Below are 19,920 nucleotides of genomic sequence, written 5' to 3' on the forward strand. Positions count from 1 at the left end.
GACACACACATGTGAAGCCTGGGAGAAATAATTAACAATACACGAAGAGTAACTCAGTGTCAAAACCAACAATACAAAAATAAACACAAAAAAAATACCTGAGAGTAATCGTTTGGTGATACACATATGGCATCGACCGTCATATATCTTGTGTGTTGGCATCTTAGGGTCTCTAACGGTTTAAGACACAGTTAACATGAGAAAACCTGTCATAAATTGAAATCGTCTTGTAAAAATTATAAATATACATAATTATAACATGACATCAGGGATAATAACAAAAGTATAATAACAGAAACCAATGACATGACTAATAAAAAGAAAAGACAATAGCATGAACCAAGGAAATGACACTAACCGAAACTCAGGAGACATCAGAATTAAAGGAAATGACACTAACCGAAACTCAGGAGACATCAGAATAAAAGGAAATGACACTAACCGAAACTCAGGAGATATCAGAATTAAAGGAAATGACACTAACCGAAACTCAGGGGACATCAGAATAAAAGGAAATGACACTTACCGAAACTCAGGAGATATCAGAATTAGAGGAAATGACAACAACCGAAACTCAGGAGACATCATAATTAAAGGAAATGACACTAACCGAAACTCAGGAGATATCAGAATAAAAGGAAATGACACTTACCGAAACTCAGGAGATATCAGAATTAAAGGAAATGACACTAACCGAAACTCAGGAGACATCAGAATAAAAGGAAATGACACTAACCGAAACTCAGGAGAAATCAGAATAAAAGGAAATGACAACAACCGAAACTCAGGAGATATCAGAATTAAAGGAAATGACAACAACCGAAACTCAGGAGATATCAGAATAAAAGGAAATGACAACAACAGGGACTCCAGAGATGCCGAATTAAAAGAAGAAGAAAAAACAAGAAGTTAAAAGAAAAAACAGCAATAGGAACCGAGGAAATGTCAAATAAATAGGAAAAAAGACAACAACAAAAACAGGAAGTGAGGAGATGCAAATAGATAATGAGACAACAAGAGGAACCAAGGGGGTGAAAAATATCATCAATTAAACGAACCAACAAACAAATTTCGGTGATGCATCGTAAGATTCCAAAGTGTAGTATGTTTGGTATTGTTTATTGTATTATGATATGTTTAAGTAGATTGACATGACATGATAACAGCTTTGATACGTACGATCTTCCATACATACCAATCACTCAATGTTAAAACCTTATAACCTTAGCTCCATCAACCTATCAGTTTATATGCAGTCGCATCTAAATCAAACCGTTCTGTATATTATATTCTGACATAGGAAATAGTCGGCGTTTGTAGCGCCGCCCTTACATCTGTAATGGATCCGTACATATTTGCATGTATAATATAGATATCAAATGTAGATTTCTGTTGTTAACTCCCTTCACTGACGAAAACGGAAGCATGTGTAGTTAACATTGTAAAGTTACCATTGACAGCTTACTGTTTTGTTACTAAACTTAAATGGATTTGATTTATTTTTATTCAACACAATGAAAGTTTACAAAAGAGACAAATTCTTGAGATCATGATGTTACAATTACATACAAGTTCTCCGGCAGAATTTTTTTTATCCCTTACTTATCGGACCCAAAACAAATTGTAGTGCGATTATATCTTTGTTTTATTTTAATAAGACACATGACCTGTATTTCAATCTTTATGTTGATGACATAGTCTCACTTGTGATATATCGGAAATAAAACGCGTTTAAATAATGTTTATTGGACCAAAGAACGTTTTCAAAATCAATATTTATAATCATATTTGAGACATCCGGAAGTTTCATTGTTTTTTCATGTATCTCCAAAATACAATTTAAACAGAAAATGATAATAAGTAAGTATATAAATGAACAGATTAAACATGAAAAACAAACAAATAAAACAAAATTACATAGAAAGTATGAACTTTTATTGAATCAGTATTTCGTAATATTACAATATATCTGTATACACGTTTTCACCCTGTGGTACACAAGCATTTAGCTATTCAAATATATATATCTCAAGTATATCCCTCATACAGCCGTTGTTAGTATGTGAATACAACAGGGAAATACATGTGAAAATTAAGAACCTATACACTCGGCTTAGCCAAAATGTAAGCCATATTTAAAATGCATTCATCTGATACACAAATAGCCGTGAATATAGTCAGATTCAAAATTATTGTCACGTAATGATAAATTGTCACGTGATGATAAATATTTGCCTAAGCTTAGGCAGCACAATACATTAAAGAGTTCGATTATAAAGATATTTTATCAGAGGTTCTTAATCAAACACAGATATTAACTTTGCAACTTTCGACGGTTGAGAGGACCAAATCTAAATTGTATATTTGGCCACCAGTTATAATACTTACAAAGGCCAACGAACTATTACGAAATCTACATTTGCATATACGTACAAAAAGCAAGCTTTATGTTTATATCTTATCTTAAAATGTACAAGTGATTGCTTGTAAAAAACCAGCTAACTGATTTACACACAGACACACACAAAAACTACTGATTGATAGACAAGTCATTATATCAGTAGACACATGACGTCTCAGTAGACACGTGACAGTCGTTAGGTATTCCATCAGGTTGAGGTTATCATTAGCTGTTGTTGTACTATATCCAATAGAATCCAATTATTCAATTTCCCATTGGTGATGTGTTTGTATATCTAACGGCTTACGGTAGTTACTGGCTAATAGGAATTTCTAATTCAAAATGTCCACTTAATACTCCAAACAAATCATTGTTATGTAACGTATGGTTAACATCGACTACGATGGAATCAGATTGATCGGTTACACAAATAAGCATGCTTTCAGCAAGGCGCACTGTTTTCTTTTCAAACATCTTTTTCAATTTGATTTTAATGAGGTTGGGTCTTTGTACATGTGCTCTTTTTATGAGGTCTACATCCGAGATTTGTATATGTGATATATGAATCAGTTATATACATGATATCTATATTTGTATGCACCTGTACAGTAGATATGAAGTGACGTTACAGATTTTATAACGTTTGAGTTAATTTGCTATAAGAATGTTCCAGGCCCAATTAAAGCTATGCTAATACTGACAATTCACGGAGACTCTGTTATCTTACACGGCTATGACATTTTAAACATATACAGTTGGTCCGCGATATACCGTTCATGTTTCTTCCTATGAACAGTAGCTGGACAGTGAGACAGCTGTGTGACTGGGACTAATGCGTGTAAAAAAAGACAAATCTGCCCACTAAAACGTTGGTTTGACAGTGTGACAACATTAGTGTTGACAGAATTAACGAAATTCGACTCTTTATCGACAGTATTTTATCGAAAGATACATGAAAACGAGCACACATTGTTCCGTTGTCATCTCAAGAAATTCATTTCTCCATTCAGATTACACGATTACCTGACGCCTGATTTACATACACAATTTTTATTGTTGAATACGACAAACATGGCATCATGTAGGACAAAAAAACACTTACTCTCGGGTTTTTTTAATATGAAATCACCCAAGTTAAATGTCTTTGTTCCTCATCAACATGCTGCAGTAAATATACCTAATAGACTAATAAAATGACAAAACATTTAAACAGTGCTGCTATTCATTTTTCGTAACCGCTATTTGACTCGTCTCGTAAATCCAAAATTGCTATTCGGTCGTGTCAGTCCAAAATGGTTCACGCATCTATACACTCTCAACTGCAACACAAAATACAATGAATCAGCTGTTTTTATATTTGGAACATGTTACATTAGACTTGTATAATGCATTACAAACCCTGTGATAAACTGAGAGAGAAACAACGTTTCCCTAGTTGATGAATGTAAAACATGATTGAACAACAAAAATTCGAGTAGCCTTACTCCGAAGAGCGACAATAATACATTTTAAATACTATAGTTACTTATATATATTCAATATTTACGATAAGAGTCTTTCATATTTACCAATTATCTAACATGAGAGTTAAACGTTTTGCACATGATGATTCATGAATAGTTTTGAGAGAAAAAATAATATGTATCGAAAAGTTGGTTCAAATTTATATTTAATAAGATAAATCGGGAAAAGGGATAACTGACGAAAGTTCTTTTAGCTATGTTACATATTTTGTTTTGCAAACAAATGTAAATAAATAAGAACTCCAAAGAGCAGATACCTTTGCAAATGGTTTACTTTCATTTCGATACACAGGTTCCTAACATTGTACTATGATATAAAACCAAGCCACCTGTTGGAGGTTGATATATCTTGTATAATAAGAGTTAACATTGTTAACAATTATCGTGTAATATTAATTAGAAAATTATTGAAATATCTATGAACAGCTGTCTGAAAAGTAATACACAACGTTCCTAGAACTTTCAGAATATACATATATATACTTACCTCATCCACATAGCCCACGTATCCGCGCCCGTTACACATTCCTATTTCGAATCCACTAAATCTGATATCAAGATTTCCTACAAATAAATTAATATTCGTAATGTCTCAGGCTCGAGCATCCCATATTTCACTTACATTCTTCTACTCTATGTCAAATTAAGGTTTGACCGAGAAAACGTACCAGTTATTTGATATTTTACTACTGCTATTAACATTTCAAACTCGACATACACATTTAACACAAGAACGGTATTAATACATAGCATAATATCTGCATAAACCGACGTACATATATCTTATTTATACAGAAATGACAGCAGCTGATTGATTAAGCACGTGCTAATTTTATAGCTTGGACGACATCACCCATATCTCATGACCTACCTCTAAGAGGGATAGATTTCTCCTCCTCATTGACCTTTCCAGTCAAAGTGGACCCGTCATAAGCATACGTCACATTCTTCCACATCTTTTCCTAGTAACAATGTCAAAAAACTGTTTAAATATCTTAATTTACATCTTAATTTGGATGAAGTACATTTTCTTTTTTTTTTCCTTTTAATTAGGTAATCATCACAAATTTTATATGATAGCATGCGAATGCAATTTGAATTTGTAATCAAAGGACATGTTTCAAATGATCCATCGATCTTATTTCATCATTGTGAATGCAATATTGTTAATATCTTAAATTGATTTAAAAGTAGACTTGATCAATTTTTGGTATTGATTTATGTGTAAACTTATTTAATTAATGTTTAAATGGTGTAGATTAACAGCTGTACTTTGAAATATGTGAAATAGAAGATTATATGCATCGCACATGTCATACATAGTGTAATTGACATTTTAGCGTGAAATCGGGAAGACTTTGCCACATGTAAGGCATAAGTTGTATAAATGTTATCATCAATCAATCGTCAGAGGCAGTAGTATACCGTAAATATCACATGTATCGAGGGTTGCATCGTGTATAGCAACGGTATGCTATAACTTAATGGAATATTGAATAACTGTATTCTGTTTTTATTATATCTACTTATCAAAATGCGCATGTAACATTTTTTAAGATTTAAAGTAAAGTAATTCTGAAAAACAATTTATGTATTTTTACACTAAATATTAAAAATCCCTTTCACACTATCGAGAAAACACAGGAGAGTTCCACTGTAATTTGTTCCATACATACAGTAGCCTCCCTTGTTTTATTTTTGAGCCAGTACTAATACCGTGGAATAGAAACCTGAGTTAGTTGGAGCAGCAGTCGGAGGTTCCGGGTTCGACTTTTGGTTTTGACTGTTAGAGTTTTACTCACAGAACACTTCTTTTTCTGTATTGTTTTTTATGCTTTTCAAAAATGCTTTTCATTCCAATAAGTAATTAAAGTTTTTTGTTAGGGATCCTTAGAAAAATAAACTATATCATTTTCTTATATGATTTAATGGAAATAAATTAGAATCGTTTTAATGTATCTTTTATAATAGTATATACGTAATATCACATTATATTCAAACGTTTTACATTCAAATCATTGCTTAAAATTATTTTCTTAATTAAATGATAGAAAGAAATCCTGTTAATTTGCACATTATCCTACCTGATAAGGCAGTGTTATCTCTACCGGACCAGACAGCGCTGTGTTGCCCCGGAACACAACTTCCTTTTTTCGAGGACGCGTGGCAATTTCAATGGACCCCAGCTCCTTGTCGAAACAATTCGACACTAACACCTGTTCCTCAGGTCCTCCTGGGAAATCGTAGAACCTCAGGTTAATTGTCAAAAGTTCGCCAAAGTCCATATTTGAATACATCCAGATGGTAAGGCGGCCACTACCGTCAAACCGGCCAGCGTTCGCTACAGAGTCCACGTTACCGTTGTTACCGATGGGAATACTGGTCCCGGCACCATCAGCAATAGGCATCACGTCAAATGGAACGTAGAGTTCTGCTCGGCATCCTGTAAGTAGACAGACACGTGAATGGTATGCAATATGATGTACATAAGGATAACAAACTACATTTACTGTCCTACTCGGCATCCTGTAAGTAAAGACACACATGAACGGTTTGCAATATGATGAACATAAGGATAACAAACTACATATACTGTCCTACTCGGCATCCTGTAAGTAAAGAGACACGTGAACGGTATGCAATATGATGAAAACAAGGATAACAAACTACATATACTGTCCTACTCGGCATCATGTAAGCACAGAGACACATGAACATTATCCAATGGGATATACGGAAGGATAACAAACTGCATATACTGTCCTACTCGGCACCCTGTAAGTACAGAGACACATGAACGATATGCAATATGATTTACATAAGGATAACAAACTACATAATATACTGTCCTACTCGGAACCCTGTAAGTACAGAGACAGGTAAACGATATGCAATATGATTTACATAAGGATAACAAACTGTCCTACTCGGCATCATGTAAGCACAGAGACACATGAACATTATCCAATGGGATATACCGAAGGATAACAAACTAGATCTATATGTAACGTTCTACTCGATATCATCCATGTACAGACTCGTCAGGCCAATATACGTTAAGCTATATATGGTGAGATATGGCACTTCAGATGTATTTAACATCCTGCTTTCTGTTATGTGAAATATATTTCAATTTATAGAATAATTGGAAAAAAGATGCATTTCAATATGCGTGAATATCCCTTTATGCATTCTAACATGAATATGTCTTGGTTTAAATAATGCTTTCTTGTGACTAAATAGATCAAATGTATCCCAAAACGTGAACACGGAAGTAGGGTGTGACTACAATATAAGCAAGCACTTAATAATTGTGAGTGTGTGACTAAAATTTGAAACCGATGCCTACCGCGAATTGACACGAAATTGATTACCACGCACATTGGTGGTAAATCTACAGTAAGCAATTGAAATCAAGACGTTTGTTTTTCAATTATAACAAAAACATGTTTTTATGGTACGGATAACGCTACATAACTCAAAATAAGTGTTGTCCCTACTCTCGGTAGTTTTCAAAGCATTAATTTGCAATTCAATTTGTATCCCATTTTGCACTTATCAAGATATGGATCGTACTGTAAATATATATCTCTAAGCTCGTTATAAAACCACATTGAATATCAAATGTAGTTTATATAATTGACCAGTAAGGTAAGATCTATATAGACATAGATCATTGTCTCCTATATAACAAATATCATATGTATTTACGGTTGTTTCATTGTAATAACTATTTAGTATCGATAGGATACTGATATAGCTGTACTTACGTAGGCTTGAGACTGGGGCGATATCATCACATTTACACGTCTCCTCTCTGAATAGAGTGCCAATAGGACAGGGGCGCTTACTCCAATTGAATCCAATCACAAACTCCTGGTAAAAGTTCCTGTCTGGGTCTGGACGAAATCTGCATGCTACAATAAGTAAAAACATCGAATATCTGCTTGAAAAGATTCATATGCAAATCAGAATTTAGGTGTATTTGTATATGAATTGGTAATATGGTTTCAATGTGAAAGTTATATGTTTTAAAAGTCGTTACTATGGATACAATGACGTAGAAGAGTTTACGTAATTCTTTCACATTTATGTACTATTGATGGTACATTTAATTCAGGCGTATTGGTCAAGTTACCAACCGCAGGTTTATCTTATGTATTTTAATTTCATTTAATTTGAATTTAACATTTGAATAACGTACAATTTTATTAGCTGATAGAAAATAAAAGAATAGAGCTTCTTTGCAAACTAAGAAATGGTCGTATAATTTACTTAATCATATCTCTTATGAAAGAAACGGAAAGTGTTGAATTAATGTTCCCAGTCACATGTTTATGTTTAACATGTGTTTTCGTGTGAAGAGAAAATATAATTGCATATATAAACTAACAGAGATCTATCTCTTGTACTTGTTAAAGACGAACGTACCACACACACTCACACACGCCAGCACAGGTTACTACATCGAGACAGTATGCCGAATCAGGAATTACTCTGCACCATACAGCTCATAACAATTTATGAGAAATCCTTCATCTGGTAGAAACAATCAAATAATTCCCTGAAGTGGGATTTTCTTTTCGTTACTGACATACATACTAGAGACGATTAACGTGTAATTTTGGTTGTCATGGATCTTACGTTCTGGTGTGGTTGTCATGAGAGGTCGAACGTTGTCAATGACCGGTCTTCGTCCTGGTCTCATGGTCCGGTCCGGGAAAGGCCTCGTTTGGGGTCGACTAGTGGTAGGAACCTTAGGTAGCACCACTACAAATGACAGAACAACTAGAGTTATTTCCCTTCTCATGCATTACGCTGATAATATCCCAAGTAAAAATTATCTCCGTGTTGGTTCCAGGGGCTTTCTGAGCGTATTGTTATTTTCAACGTATTATTCTGAAAACCATAATCTCCGTAGTCTAGAACTTGGTTGAATGGACAACGTCGAAAGAAGACTTATAGTAGGATAAACAAAATTTCAATATTAGATGATATATTAACATGTACATTTAACATCAACAAGGCTAACGCCACAATAATAGTATGTGCGTTTCAGGTAATATATTAAACAAATAAGGATGGTCAGTAGGCAATTTTAATTCTATTTTTTTGTTTACGCTCATGGATCAATGATATGCCTATATCATATTTTACAATGCATTTCAACATATACTATTGGGTATTAATTTATCAAAATAAGGGTCACACTGCCAGATCAGGTAGAAAGTGCTTTTGAATGCGTGGCTGTAAGTTCTCTCAAAATAAAAAATAAAAAATTATAAAAAACAAGAACACAAGACTACCTCTAGGCCCTTTCTGCTTTCTTTGGATATATATATATATATATATATATATATGAAAAAATATGATTATGAAAAAATATCAAAATCTATTTATTTGTGGTTACACTACACATTATTAAATATCATTAAACATAACTATTTATATATTTCAAATACAATTTGAAAATAACCTATGGTAATAATGTAAACAACAAATCAAAAGTATTAATCTACATTATTCTGATGGATAGGTGAGGATATCATATCCTGGTGTAGATGCATATGTATAATACACACACCGCTCACTGCAAAAACTCTCACGCTTCACCGATTCATCCATCACGTATACGTATTGTTTGTCTGTGTTCAGTCGGGCGTAACATAATTGACCGGCGTACATATTAATAAAAAGATCGCATGTTTGGACGTAAAAGTGTCATGTTGCATTACGGCAGTGGACGTTCACACCTGATTGACCTGGCTAACGCTAACTATTACCTACTAAAGTGAATACACGCTTCATACACGAACACCTACGTAGAACAACCAACTCGCATGTGTAAGTTAATGAGTTTGGCACACGATGCATATATATCAGCTAACACTGTGGCGGATCCAGAGACCTATCTGGGGGCAGCTTCCACATTTCCAGGGGGGTTTCCATGTTGGAAAGAATGAGGAAAATCGTGAAAATACATGATTTTTAAAGAAAAATCCTAGGGTAAGGGATTTCTTGAAGCCAAAAAACCCCCCACTAAATCCGCCACTGTAATACACAGATTGAATTGAAAACGGTACAGTGTATACCTACTACATAACATGAATGTAAGTAAATGTTTATACTTAAAACCTCTCACACCGATGTCATTCAAGGTGTAACACGGTAGTTGTCTACCATCTTATACGTACATGTATTTGTAAGTGTAGCGGAACTGGACTGAGTCGTTCGCTGGCGACAAGGTAGTTTAATTGGTAAAGCGACAGTTAGTGAGTCAGTTCGCATGGTCCCGGGTAAGATTCCCGGTCTAGCCGTGCATTTCCCCCGTTTTCAGTTCAAATCGTTCCCTGTGATCAGCACTGTCTGAAGTATTTGGTGAAATAGTATTGTCTTCGGGGCAACAAATTAGAAAAAAGGTAACTCAGTTGGTAGAACGTCCGTCTTGATTACAGGTGGTCGGTATAATGGAAATTTACAAAAACACAAAAAAACTTGCAGAACAAGGTCGAAAAGCACTATTTGCCATAAATAATGTATGTAAAAAGAATTATCTTAATATAGAATCTCATCTTGCTGTTTTTGACACGTTTGTCAATAGTATTTTAATGAACGGTTCAGAAATTTGGGGATTTCATAAAGCACCCGAAATAGAAACATTGCATATTGGATTTTTGAAATCATTATTAGGATTAAGAAAATCTACAAACTCTGCATTTCTTTATATTGAATTTGGAAGATCTCCTTTAGAGTTGTTAAGAAAAGTTAAAAATTTTAAGTATTGGATTAAATTACAACGTTCTGATCACTGTGTGCTGAAAGCTTCTTATGTTAATATGGTTGAAAATAAAGACCCCTGGATCCTTAACTTAAAACATGAGTCGGCCTTGGATTCATGTTTGTGACTGATAGTATTAATCATTCTAGTGAAGTATATAAGCAGCGATTATGTGATAGTTTTCAGCAAGATAGTCTAGAGAAAGTTCATTCTTCTTCTAAAGGAGTATTATATCAGCATTTAGTGGAATGTATTAAATTGCAACCATATCTTCATAAGGCAATTCATTTTAATTATTTAAAACATATTTCTAAGATACGTTTAAGTGCGCATGACCTTCTATTGAACGTGGCCGTTACAGAGATATACCTAGAGAAGAAAGAAAATGTATTTTATGTAATAAAAATGATATAGAAGATGAATTTCATTTTATAATTAAATGTAATCGCTATGCAGACCTCCGGTCTAAATACATAAAGAATTATTCTTTCAAAAGGCCTAGTATGTATAAATTTGTTCAATTACTCAAAATCGAAAACACAAAAGAACTTAATAATTTAGGAAAGTATTTATCACTAGCGTTTAAACGTAGAGCAGATTTATTAAGAGGTCATCAATAGAACAGGTCATGTTAAGATACATGTTGTACATCAGTTTATTGTATACAAATTATGTAATATACCATTTAATTGACAAGTCATGTATGGGTGAATGAGGGTGAAAAATGTGTATCAATGTCAGTATGATGAATGACGAATGATTACTGCTCCTGTTGCTGATATGATGATCATGATGTAATGATGTGATGATGCGATGATGATGATGATGATGATGATGATGATGTGTGCGAGTTAGTGTGAGTGGTCTTGATGATGAGGATGATGTTTCTGAGTCAATGTGAGTGTGTCCTTGTGAGTGTCTTTGTCTTATCGTCATACTATAGACACTTGTTTCTTTCGATTTAAGTTCATTGATTTGCTTTATAGGATCAAGCCCAAGGCAAACTGATTTATTCTTTCTGTCAAACAATGCCTTACAACATTCCGTTTCACAAACATGACTAATATTTGGTTCCGTATGACACTTGCTGTAGAATGCATATAAGTATGGTAATGTATCGGTATAAAGAATAAGATCGAATAAAAAAGCAATAAATGTCTGGACGTCTAGCTCATCATCATAGATATGTATAATGTTAAACTCTATTCAGGTTGTGTGCATTGATAATTTGAGATATTCAAAAAACAATCGAAAGTAAGTAAGAAAGAATTGATATCCTTAAACATATTAGTTCGTTATAGATATGTTTTAACATGCCATATTAATTTAACCAGTAGTGCTATATAAATACCTCATTGACATCAATCTCTGCAATACTTATACACTTATGATAATTACTCATAATTCAACATTCCAGTGTATTCATGTCACCTGAAAAACTACGCATATTTGCATAAGTTATTAAAACGGTATGTAGAATTATATTTTGGGCGTTAACTTGTAATGCATAATCTATCTATAAAACGCCCTTCACCATCAAGACAGGACGTTTCTCTGGGTCATTCTATGTAGCAGACAGTTACACTGGTGCGCCGATCAACACCGACCACAAACCAAACCATTAAATCAGAACAAGTCACTTACTGTTCCTGTCTTTGGGCCAATCGCAGGCACATTTTTCCGGGTAAAATATAGTTCCTTGAGCACAGTAGAAGTCAAGTGACGTTCCGAGGGAGAACAGGTGAACTCGGTACTTATTTATAGAGTTTGGAACTGGCTGCAACACGCAACCAACTGAAATAGATAGAATTGGAGGCTTTATATATGTCATAGTACAACAAAATCAGTTTTGCAAAATTAGTTCATATATAGCAAAATCATTAATGCATATAACTGTTAATGATCTGTTGTCTGGGGTTGTTTGTGGACGATTTATGATAAATTCACCGATTGACGCAAATTTTACTTCCGCTTTTTGGAATATTGTAAAAATGCAAATAACTAAGTGTGACGAGAACCGTAATTCGAACTGAAATTCGATGAAAAATCGGTAGAGTACGAAGAAATGATAAGTAACACAAATACAATGGCATCGACAGAAACTTACGTCTCTTCCTGTCTGTACTCTGAATGTTTTGTGTGTTCCTGGTGTTTGTAGCTGTTATCACGTTCCTTGGAACAGACGTCAAAAGTTGCGAAGACACCAATTTGAAGCATACCCCAAAGACAACAACCAGCATCAAAGTTGGTAGCATAGCCATACTGCAAGCAAATACATGTAAGATATATTTCCATATTCATTTAGTTAACGTGAAAGAAATTACTTTAAAACTATGAGTTATTATCAAAGATGGAATTCGAAATTCTTGAAAACAGTGTTTTGAAAACTCAATTAATAATTTTGAGTTTTGATAAAAACGGAATGGGGGGAATGTGGGTGGGAATGGAAAATACCAAACCATACATAGTCATTTGTCCAATGTTTAAATAAAGAACATTGAGTATGTGATTATGAGTCATTTGTCCAATGTTTAAATAAAGAAATCGAATGATTACCTTGATCAATACTGTTAAAAACAAATTGGTAAAGCATACGGCCACAAATGTGAGCTTGTATTATTGGCCTAAAGTTTAGTGAAATGTGATGAAGATGCACCATTTTTTCGTGTAAGATCATTTTCCGAGTAATTCAGCGTTAGGCATCTTTCGCGAATTCAATAATCTCACAAACATTTATACATCACGTAAGACAAACACGTCAAATGAAACATATTTAATGTTCTCGGGAAGATAGATATAGAAAGACACTGAATTTGTTCGAAATACAGGTAATGTACAGTGCCATTGGTAGCTAATGTTTTATGTCAGTTTGTAACCGACGTTCTATATAATTAGTAGCTGTTGTTGTGCATTATTTATGCTCCTAATTGCACTCGGTGCTTCGCCGTAAATGTGTCAAATCTCGCGAGATGTGCACACGTAACCTTGTCTCCTGTCAATCATTCGAGCCATTTATTTGTATATTAATTACAAGTTATTACCAAGTATGAATAAAGGCATGTAAATACTGACATTAATATGTATGAGCTTACATAATGTATCAGAAATACATTGATCCTAAAATGATGTACATACTGATGTGTTGTACATACAAATGTATCGACTGGGAAGAACCTATCTATGAACTACATTGCCTTAGAGAAAACAAACTTTGCCTTCATTGTGAAGCTACTTACATAAATACCTACACTCTCGGAGAAAAGTACATCTAAACAGAATTAACACATTTATGGTTTCATAGCTGCAGAGTTGATATTTATAAGCTATCTTAGTAACAAAAATAAAGTTGGGGAATATAATCTTCCTTTATCAATATCTTCTGTATAAGCAAATAATATCCTGAAGCAGATCACAAAGCATGGTATACAAATGATATCCATTGGAATACTGGTAATATATGGAAATTTTCTAAATTTCCAAGAATTTTAACAGAAACTTTTTACTCACCAAACATTAATCAAGTGGACAATTTAATTGATTCCAAGTGTTCCGTATAATAAGTAGATATATCAAAAGTTTAACAAGTGCTAATTTTGGAAAGCAATTATATTACTGCCCCACTATCGAAATATACTTTGAAGTAATTAAGTGGTTTTAAGCTGAACAAAAGGCAGATCCGGCAATAAACCGCTGTCTGTCTTGATGACTAGTTTGCAATAAATGGATCCATTATAAATGGGATACATTGCCTAGAAGCCTTTATTGATACAGGATATGATTTGAGTATTTATAGTGATATGTCAATTATTTCTCTGGGAAATGTTGATTGGCTATCTCGTAATAAACACGAGAACAACGAAATCTGAATAAAACTCTAACTGATAAAACTACTGCTACCATGAACAAGTGTAGAAATTAACACCGATACCATCTAAACTACACGGAAAATAGGACCAGGTGTTTCGGAAGAGTAAGCGTCTACTGCTGCTTGTAATTGTAATTCTTGGTACAATTTTAGTAATACCACATCCTCAAGGTGCGAATCAGGGAAGTAATAAGGGAATCAAAAGGCACACTTATTAGCATAATCAATAACATAAATATTCATATCTCACAAGGAAATAAAATAGTTCCAAATAAGAAAATATAATAGCAACCATAAAACTTTCTCACTTTCTTCGTCAACCTGTATCTCTCGAAATTCGTCAGCATTTGAGTATATTAGGGCATCGTGCTGTTTCGAAAAAGTCCATGAATCAGCAAGAACATGTAAACACCTTAGGTGGGGACACAGGCATGTTACGTTTAGAAGATTAACTAAGAATGTCAATTTATATGAAAGTAAAATAGATAAAAAGAAACTCATTAGATTGTTTTCAGCTAAATCGACCTCATCGTTTTTATAAAACATGGAACAAAATCAGGTTGACTTCAACCTAAATATTTGAACCAGTGTCAGATGACTGACAGACTGAACCCTCAAACAGGGCAGTTACCAGATTGCCTTCCAGATTCTTCTACTTTGAGTATATTCATTGACAGTGTGAAAGATGGTTTAACACTTCCGTATTTTGTTAATTAATTGTCATTTGGATATTCGGGTCATGGAAAAATGAAATAAAAAAAGTTCAATCTGTCAATAATACTAAGGTCAGTTTTGGAAACAAGGCTGATTGAATTATACTTAGAATGGAACAGGAACAAACACAAAAATGGGGAATGATTCTGAGTATATTAATATGATAAACTCTCATTCTTAAAGTCTAGTGGAATATTTAACGAGTCCCATTGATGATGTCAGACGTTGCTGATGCTATTTGTATCATCATTCTAATGTACAAAATTTATCGACAAACAACTTTCAAATTACTTCGAAAAATTAAATTAAATTACTCATTATTGACACAACTAAAGCTATAATAAAGATACGTGCAAACATTTAGGAGGATAACCTCTAAATTTTGTAAATAAATGCTGAATAGGGTTAATTCTTAGGAATAACAAGTCTCTTGTTGCTGAATTTACGGTACTTAACATTGGATACAAGTGAGTCAGTGAATGATGATTTTGCAATATGATTGACAATAGACAAAAATGCTTGTTGTTAATATTGAAACATTAATTGAGCAATATGATTATTTTGCAATATCATTGACAGAGTAGACAACAATGCTTGTTGTTAATATTAAAACATTTCCACAATTCCTCATGTCTCTATCTGTATATATATTTATTTATACACCTGACATATTACCAGAAAAATCTGGTCGTGCACATATATCACTTAGCTCACCTGTTTATAGTTTATTTATATGAGCTGTTACATTACAGCATGCTAGTGGTGGGGATATCTGACACGTTATGGTCAATGGGTCGACTCTGATGTATACACAAACACAACCAGTAATTGGTGAATACACCTCTTGGTATGTAGATATGTGTATTCGCTAAAAGGAAATGCACAGAGGGCAAACACGCATGGTGTAATGGTTATGACAGGAGATACAAACATTCGTTTGGATGTCGACACTGGTTCCCCCTTTTCGTTGACAGTCGAGATGTAATACATAGCTATGTATATATATATATACGCATTTGTTATAAACATATGAATATAGATTTATATTTTTGCTCATATTATGCACCTTTAAATATAAATAAAGAACACATTTTCTGCATTACGTCCTATTTCCTTTGTAATTAGAATACTGAAAATGTTGGGTCAATGTTCGTATTCATTATTATCATTGTATGGTAAATAGATCCTTAACATCGTGATCAATATAAATTATACCGTGTTTGATTATTTAAGTTGAGTTAATGTACATGCATATGCATTTTGATCAAATCAAACTTCGATTACTACCAAGTGCGACTTCCTTTGACAAAGCAAAACTGCAAGGTCAGAGAAACAGTCACAATAAGGATATTTTCTATCTTCTTTCTTTTTCTTTTTTTTGGTAATAAACTTAGTTAGAGTGTAATAGATTAAATATGATTTCCTGTAAAATATATCATCATTAAACCTTATTAGAATTATTAATTCTAGAATTTGAATCATACCACCCACCCCTGTATTTCCTCAATTGATACCATGTAATTGATAACAGCACCTGTTCCTGAATAATAATGATCACTGAATAATTACATGCTGATGTATTACTCAGAGACAGCGAGGGGGAGAAGGCCCAGAAATAGAAGTATGAGATTAGATGTTGGATAAAAGTAGAAGTAATGATAAAGCAATACACATATTCAAAATTTGTTAATAATTTAAAATAGTTAAGCTTTAAAGAGAATAAGCTTCATAATTAAATTTAAAAAAAAATAACAGAAATAACTTTAGTTTTACTGATATTGTTGTACCTTAAAATGACAACCTATCACAGGAATTTATTTTAAAATTCAAATTTAATTAAATTGACCGTTTTGAAAGGTGTTCTCTAAAATATTTGTTTCCCTTAGCGTTGTCTAATTCAACAAACAATATTCCCTAAAGGATTATATTAAACCGATAAAGGCAATATACGTAGCAAGATAATGTGTTTCCTTGTGTTATACTTTTCTTGTGATATATTTTTTTATGAAATGCTTTTTTAAATGATTAGGTGAATAATAAAATAACATATCGAAACATACTCAAACTTTCTTTTGTTTCATTTCATGTTAATGAAACTCACTAAAGCACGCTCATTCCATCAACTGTAATCAAATTAAAACGCATTTAAAATACATAGATATAAAATGTTTAAGGAAGGCAACACATTTATCTAAAATAACTCTTTCTACATACTTTATACGCATTTTTAAGATCTCTAGAAATGTAGGCGTATTTTGCAGCACATGACGTAGTGTTTCCTGTCAATTTCCGAAATAAATGTCGGCCATGCATGATAGTATCAGACACTGTGGTAGCAATAATGGAAATCGGTTAAAGTGTGGCAAGTGTTTATTCGTGAAATCTAATGAACAGGCGTTTTCAGGTGTTGAGAAGTTTCGCTATGGTTTTTGACAAAGTCTTTAGTGTTATTCAATGCGATATGTACGAACTGCTATACAGTTCGTTAATTACGTCACACTGTATCATAAACAGTTCCGTTAATGATAATATTGCATGCTGCTGCTAAACAATAAGTTTTATAGTGCACGTGCTTCGCATTGATATGCTGTGTACTTGGTTCCTGTTGCTGTATTGGGGTTTCATTTAGAAGTTCCATTTTTATTCCTGAGAGTTAACGCCGCGTTTTGTTCCTCCCGTCCATTTTTAATACATACATTTTGGTAAAACTATTTGCAAAATTCATGTTAGATGACTTGTCCGTTTATCAATTGACTTCCTTTAATAAGAGTATGAAAATTCCTTGTATGTTATTTTTTTATGAAGATTATAGAAAGTCTTTAGGTATGTTCTATGTTAATAAGTCTTATACAGCAAGAATAGGTCTGTTCTATGTTAATAAGTCTTATACAGCAAGAATAAGTCTGTTATATATTAAGAAGTATTATACAGCAATAATAATGTATGTTCTATGTTAATAAGTCTTATACAGCAATAATAAGTCTGTTCTATGATAATAAGTCTTATACAGCAAGAATCAGTCTGTTCTATGTTAATAAGTCTTATACAGCAAGAATAGGTCTGTTCTATGTTAATAAGTCTTATACAGCAAGAATAAGTCTGTTCTATGCACGATACATTCACAGTTTGAGAACATTTCGGCTAACGAGATAGTGGATATTACAAATGAATTAGATTAATTATACAAATAATCATGTTATTACTTTACCAACTGAAAGCTCGGAGAAAGAGCAACTAAGTTTGAATACTCACCTGTAACAAATGCAGCTTCTATTGACTTTCTTGAATAAATGCAGATATTATTCCAAAAGACGTTTTACACAAATGTTTTCTGTCGAAGTGAACGTTACTCTACATGGAAATGATTGTGAATAGTGGCGTTTATCTGACATACGTTTCGGAAATTCGGCAGATATAATATTGACCAACCAGAGTTGGACACGGGCTAGCAATCGGTCGAGCGAAACGTTCAAAGGAGCGGAGAATATCTGTGATAAATGACAGGTAATAAAGGTCTGGACAGGTACATTATATCTTGCCCATATACCACTAATAGTATCAAGCGCGGACCAGGGATATTATTACAACAAGCAAATTGCATGACTTTAATAGTTTTTTTAAGTCCCATCCACTTATATCATCTGGTGTTTTGTATTTGGATTTGACAGTAACAGGTTTTTCTGCTTCATACCATTGGCAGGTTCATGATATATACTGTGTGAATGTCTTATGCACTGTATATATATATATATATATGGGTCAAAGAAGTGTTATATATATATATTGTTGGCGAATGTATGCCACTGTTCCAGCTGACCCCTCAGTGGATATTTTATGAAACAAACCGGAAATTGCAACATATTTTAAAAACAATTAGCGACACCTATTTTTGTTGATCATTAAGACATTTAACTAAAAAATGCCACCTTTATTATATTTACAATATCAACATTCATGAAGAGGAACACAAAATAAAACCCAACAGAAAGACATTGCTCTAATGCTTCGTTCTGAACCTTGAACATTGATTTTGCAAATTTAATTAACATCATAATAGTTGCAATTAGGCGACGTAATAGTGTTTGACATAAAATACTAAATGCTGATTGGAATATGCATTTGTATTTGAAATATAAGAAGGTTTTGTGTCCCTAATTGTTATTCAAAATTACCTTACTTCATCTGAATTGTATCAAAAGATAAGTTGATAAATTGGCTATAGAGCATCAACACTTAAAATAGGTAAGCAATCCACCTATAAAACATTTGTTTTTATAAAAATTGGCTTCTATTGTCAGCTTACCATGTTTTCTGCTGCAACAGAAGTCTCAAACAGATTGCAAAAAATTAGTTTGAGATTTCTGAAATAACGTCACTTTAAAAAGGTAAACCACATTGATTTAGTCTAAATTAGTATAGATAGTGGGGGTGCGGAGTTTGCTTTCAGGGGAATATGTCTTCATAAGTGAAATTTTCAGTGTATATAAGGGATATAATCAATATTCATAATAAGCCATGCATAATGTCTATATTTTGTAAATTAGCATGGAAGATTCAACATGGGTTAGAATATCCCTATTCATTAAACCTATTTATGAAAACTCTGTTGGTAACACTTCATCGTTACAAAATCTAATCA

The 19,920-nt window shown here is 33.2% G+C and overlaps 1 protein-coding gene across 1 annotated transcript; it reads right to left on the minus strand.

Moving 5' to 3' along the window:
• Positions 1-1,926: 1,926 nt before the first annotated feature.
• LOC110457694 (shell matrix protein-like) lies at positions 1,927-18,623 on the minus strand. The gene is made up of 9 exons (XM_021509058.1): positions 18,534-18,623; positions 12,810-12,964; positions 12,347-12,496; positions 8,569-8,694; positions 7,695-7,841; positions 6,009-6,367; positions 4,796-4,886; positions 4,412-4,488; positions 1,927-3,720 (listed from the first exon to the last, which is right to left on the minus strand). Exons 2-9 carry the CDS (start codon positions 12,961-12,963, stop codon positions 3,640-3,642), a joined length of 1,185 nt encoding a protein of 394 aa, XP_021364733.1. The 5' UTR covers position 12,964; positions 18,534-18,623; the 3' UTR covers positions 1,927-3,639.
• Between the last annotated feature and the right edge of the window lie 1,297 nt (positions 18,624-19,920).

This window comes from Mizuhopecten yessoensis, unplaced genomic scaffold (assembly GCF_002113885.1).
Source record: "Mizuhopecten yessoensis strain PY_sf001 unplaced genomic scaffold, ASM211388v2 scaffold9299, whole genome shotgun sequence".
Lineage (NCBI taxonomy): Eukaryota > Metazoa > Mollusca > Bivalvia > Pectinida > Pectinidae > Mizuhopecten > Mizuhopecten yessoensis.

Bases quoted from the DNA above. Each gene is read 5' to 3' on its own strand.
- LOC110457694 (XM_021509058.1), bottom strand. From the start codon at position 12,963: ATGGCTATGCTACCAACTTTGATGCTGGTTGTTGTCTTTGGGGTATGC. The intron at 12,497-12,809 runs GTAAGTTTCTGT...TATCTATTTCAG, and splicing joins GAGTACAGACAGGAAGAGAC to TTGGTTGCGTGTTGCAGCCA. The intron at 4,887-6,008 runs GTAGGATAATGT...CATTGTTACTAG, and splicing joins AGATAACACTGCCTTATCAG to GAAAAGATGTGGAAGAATGT.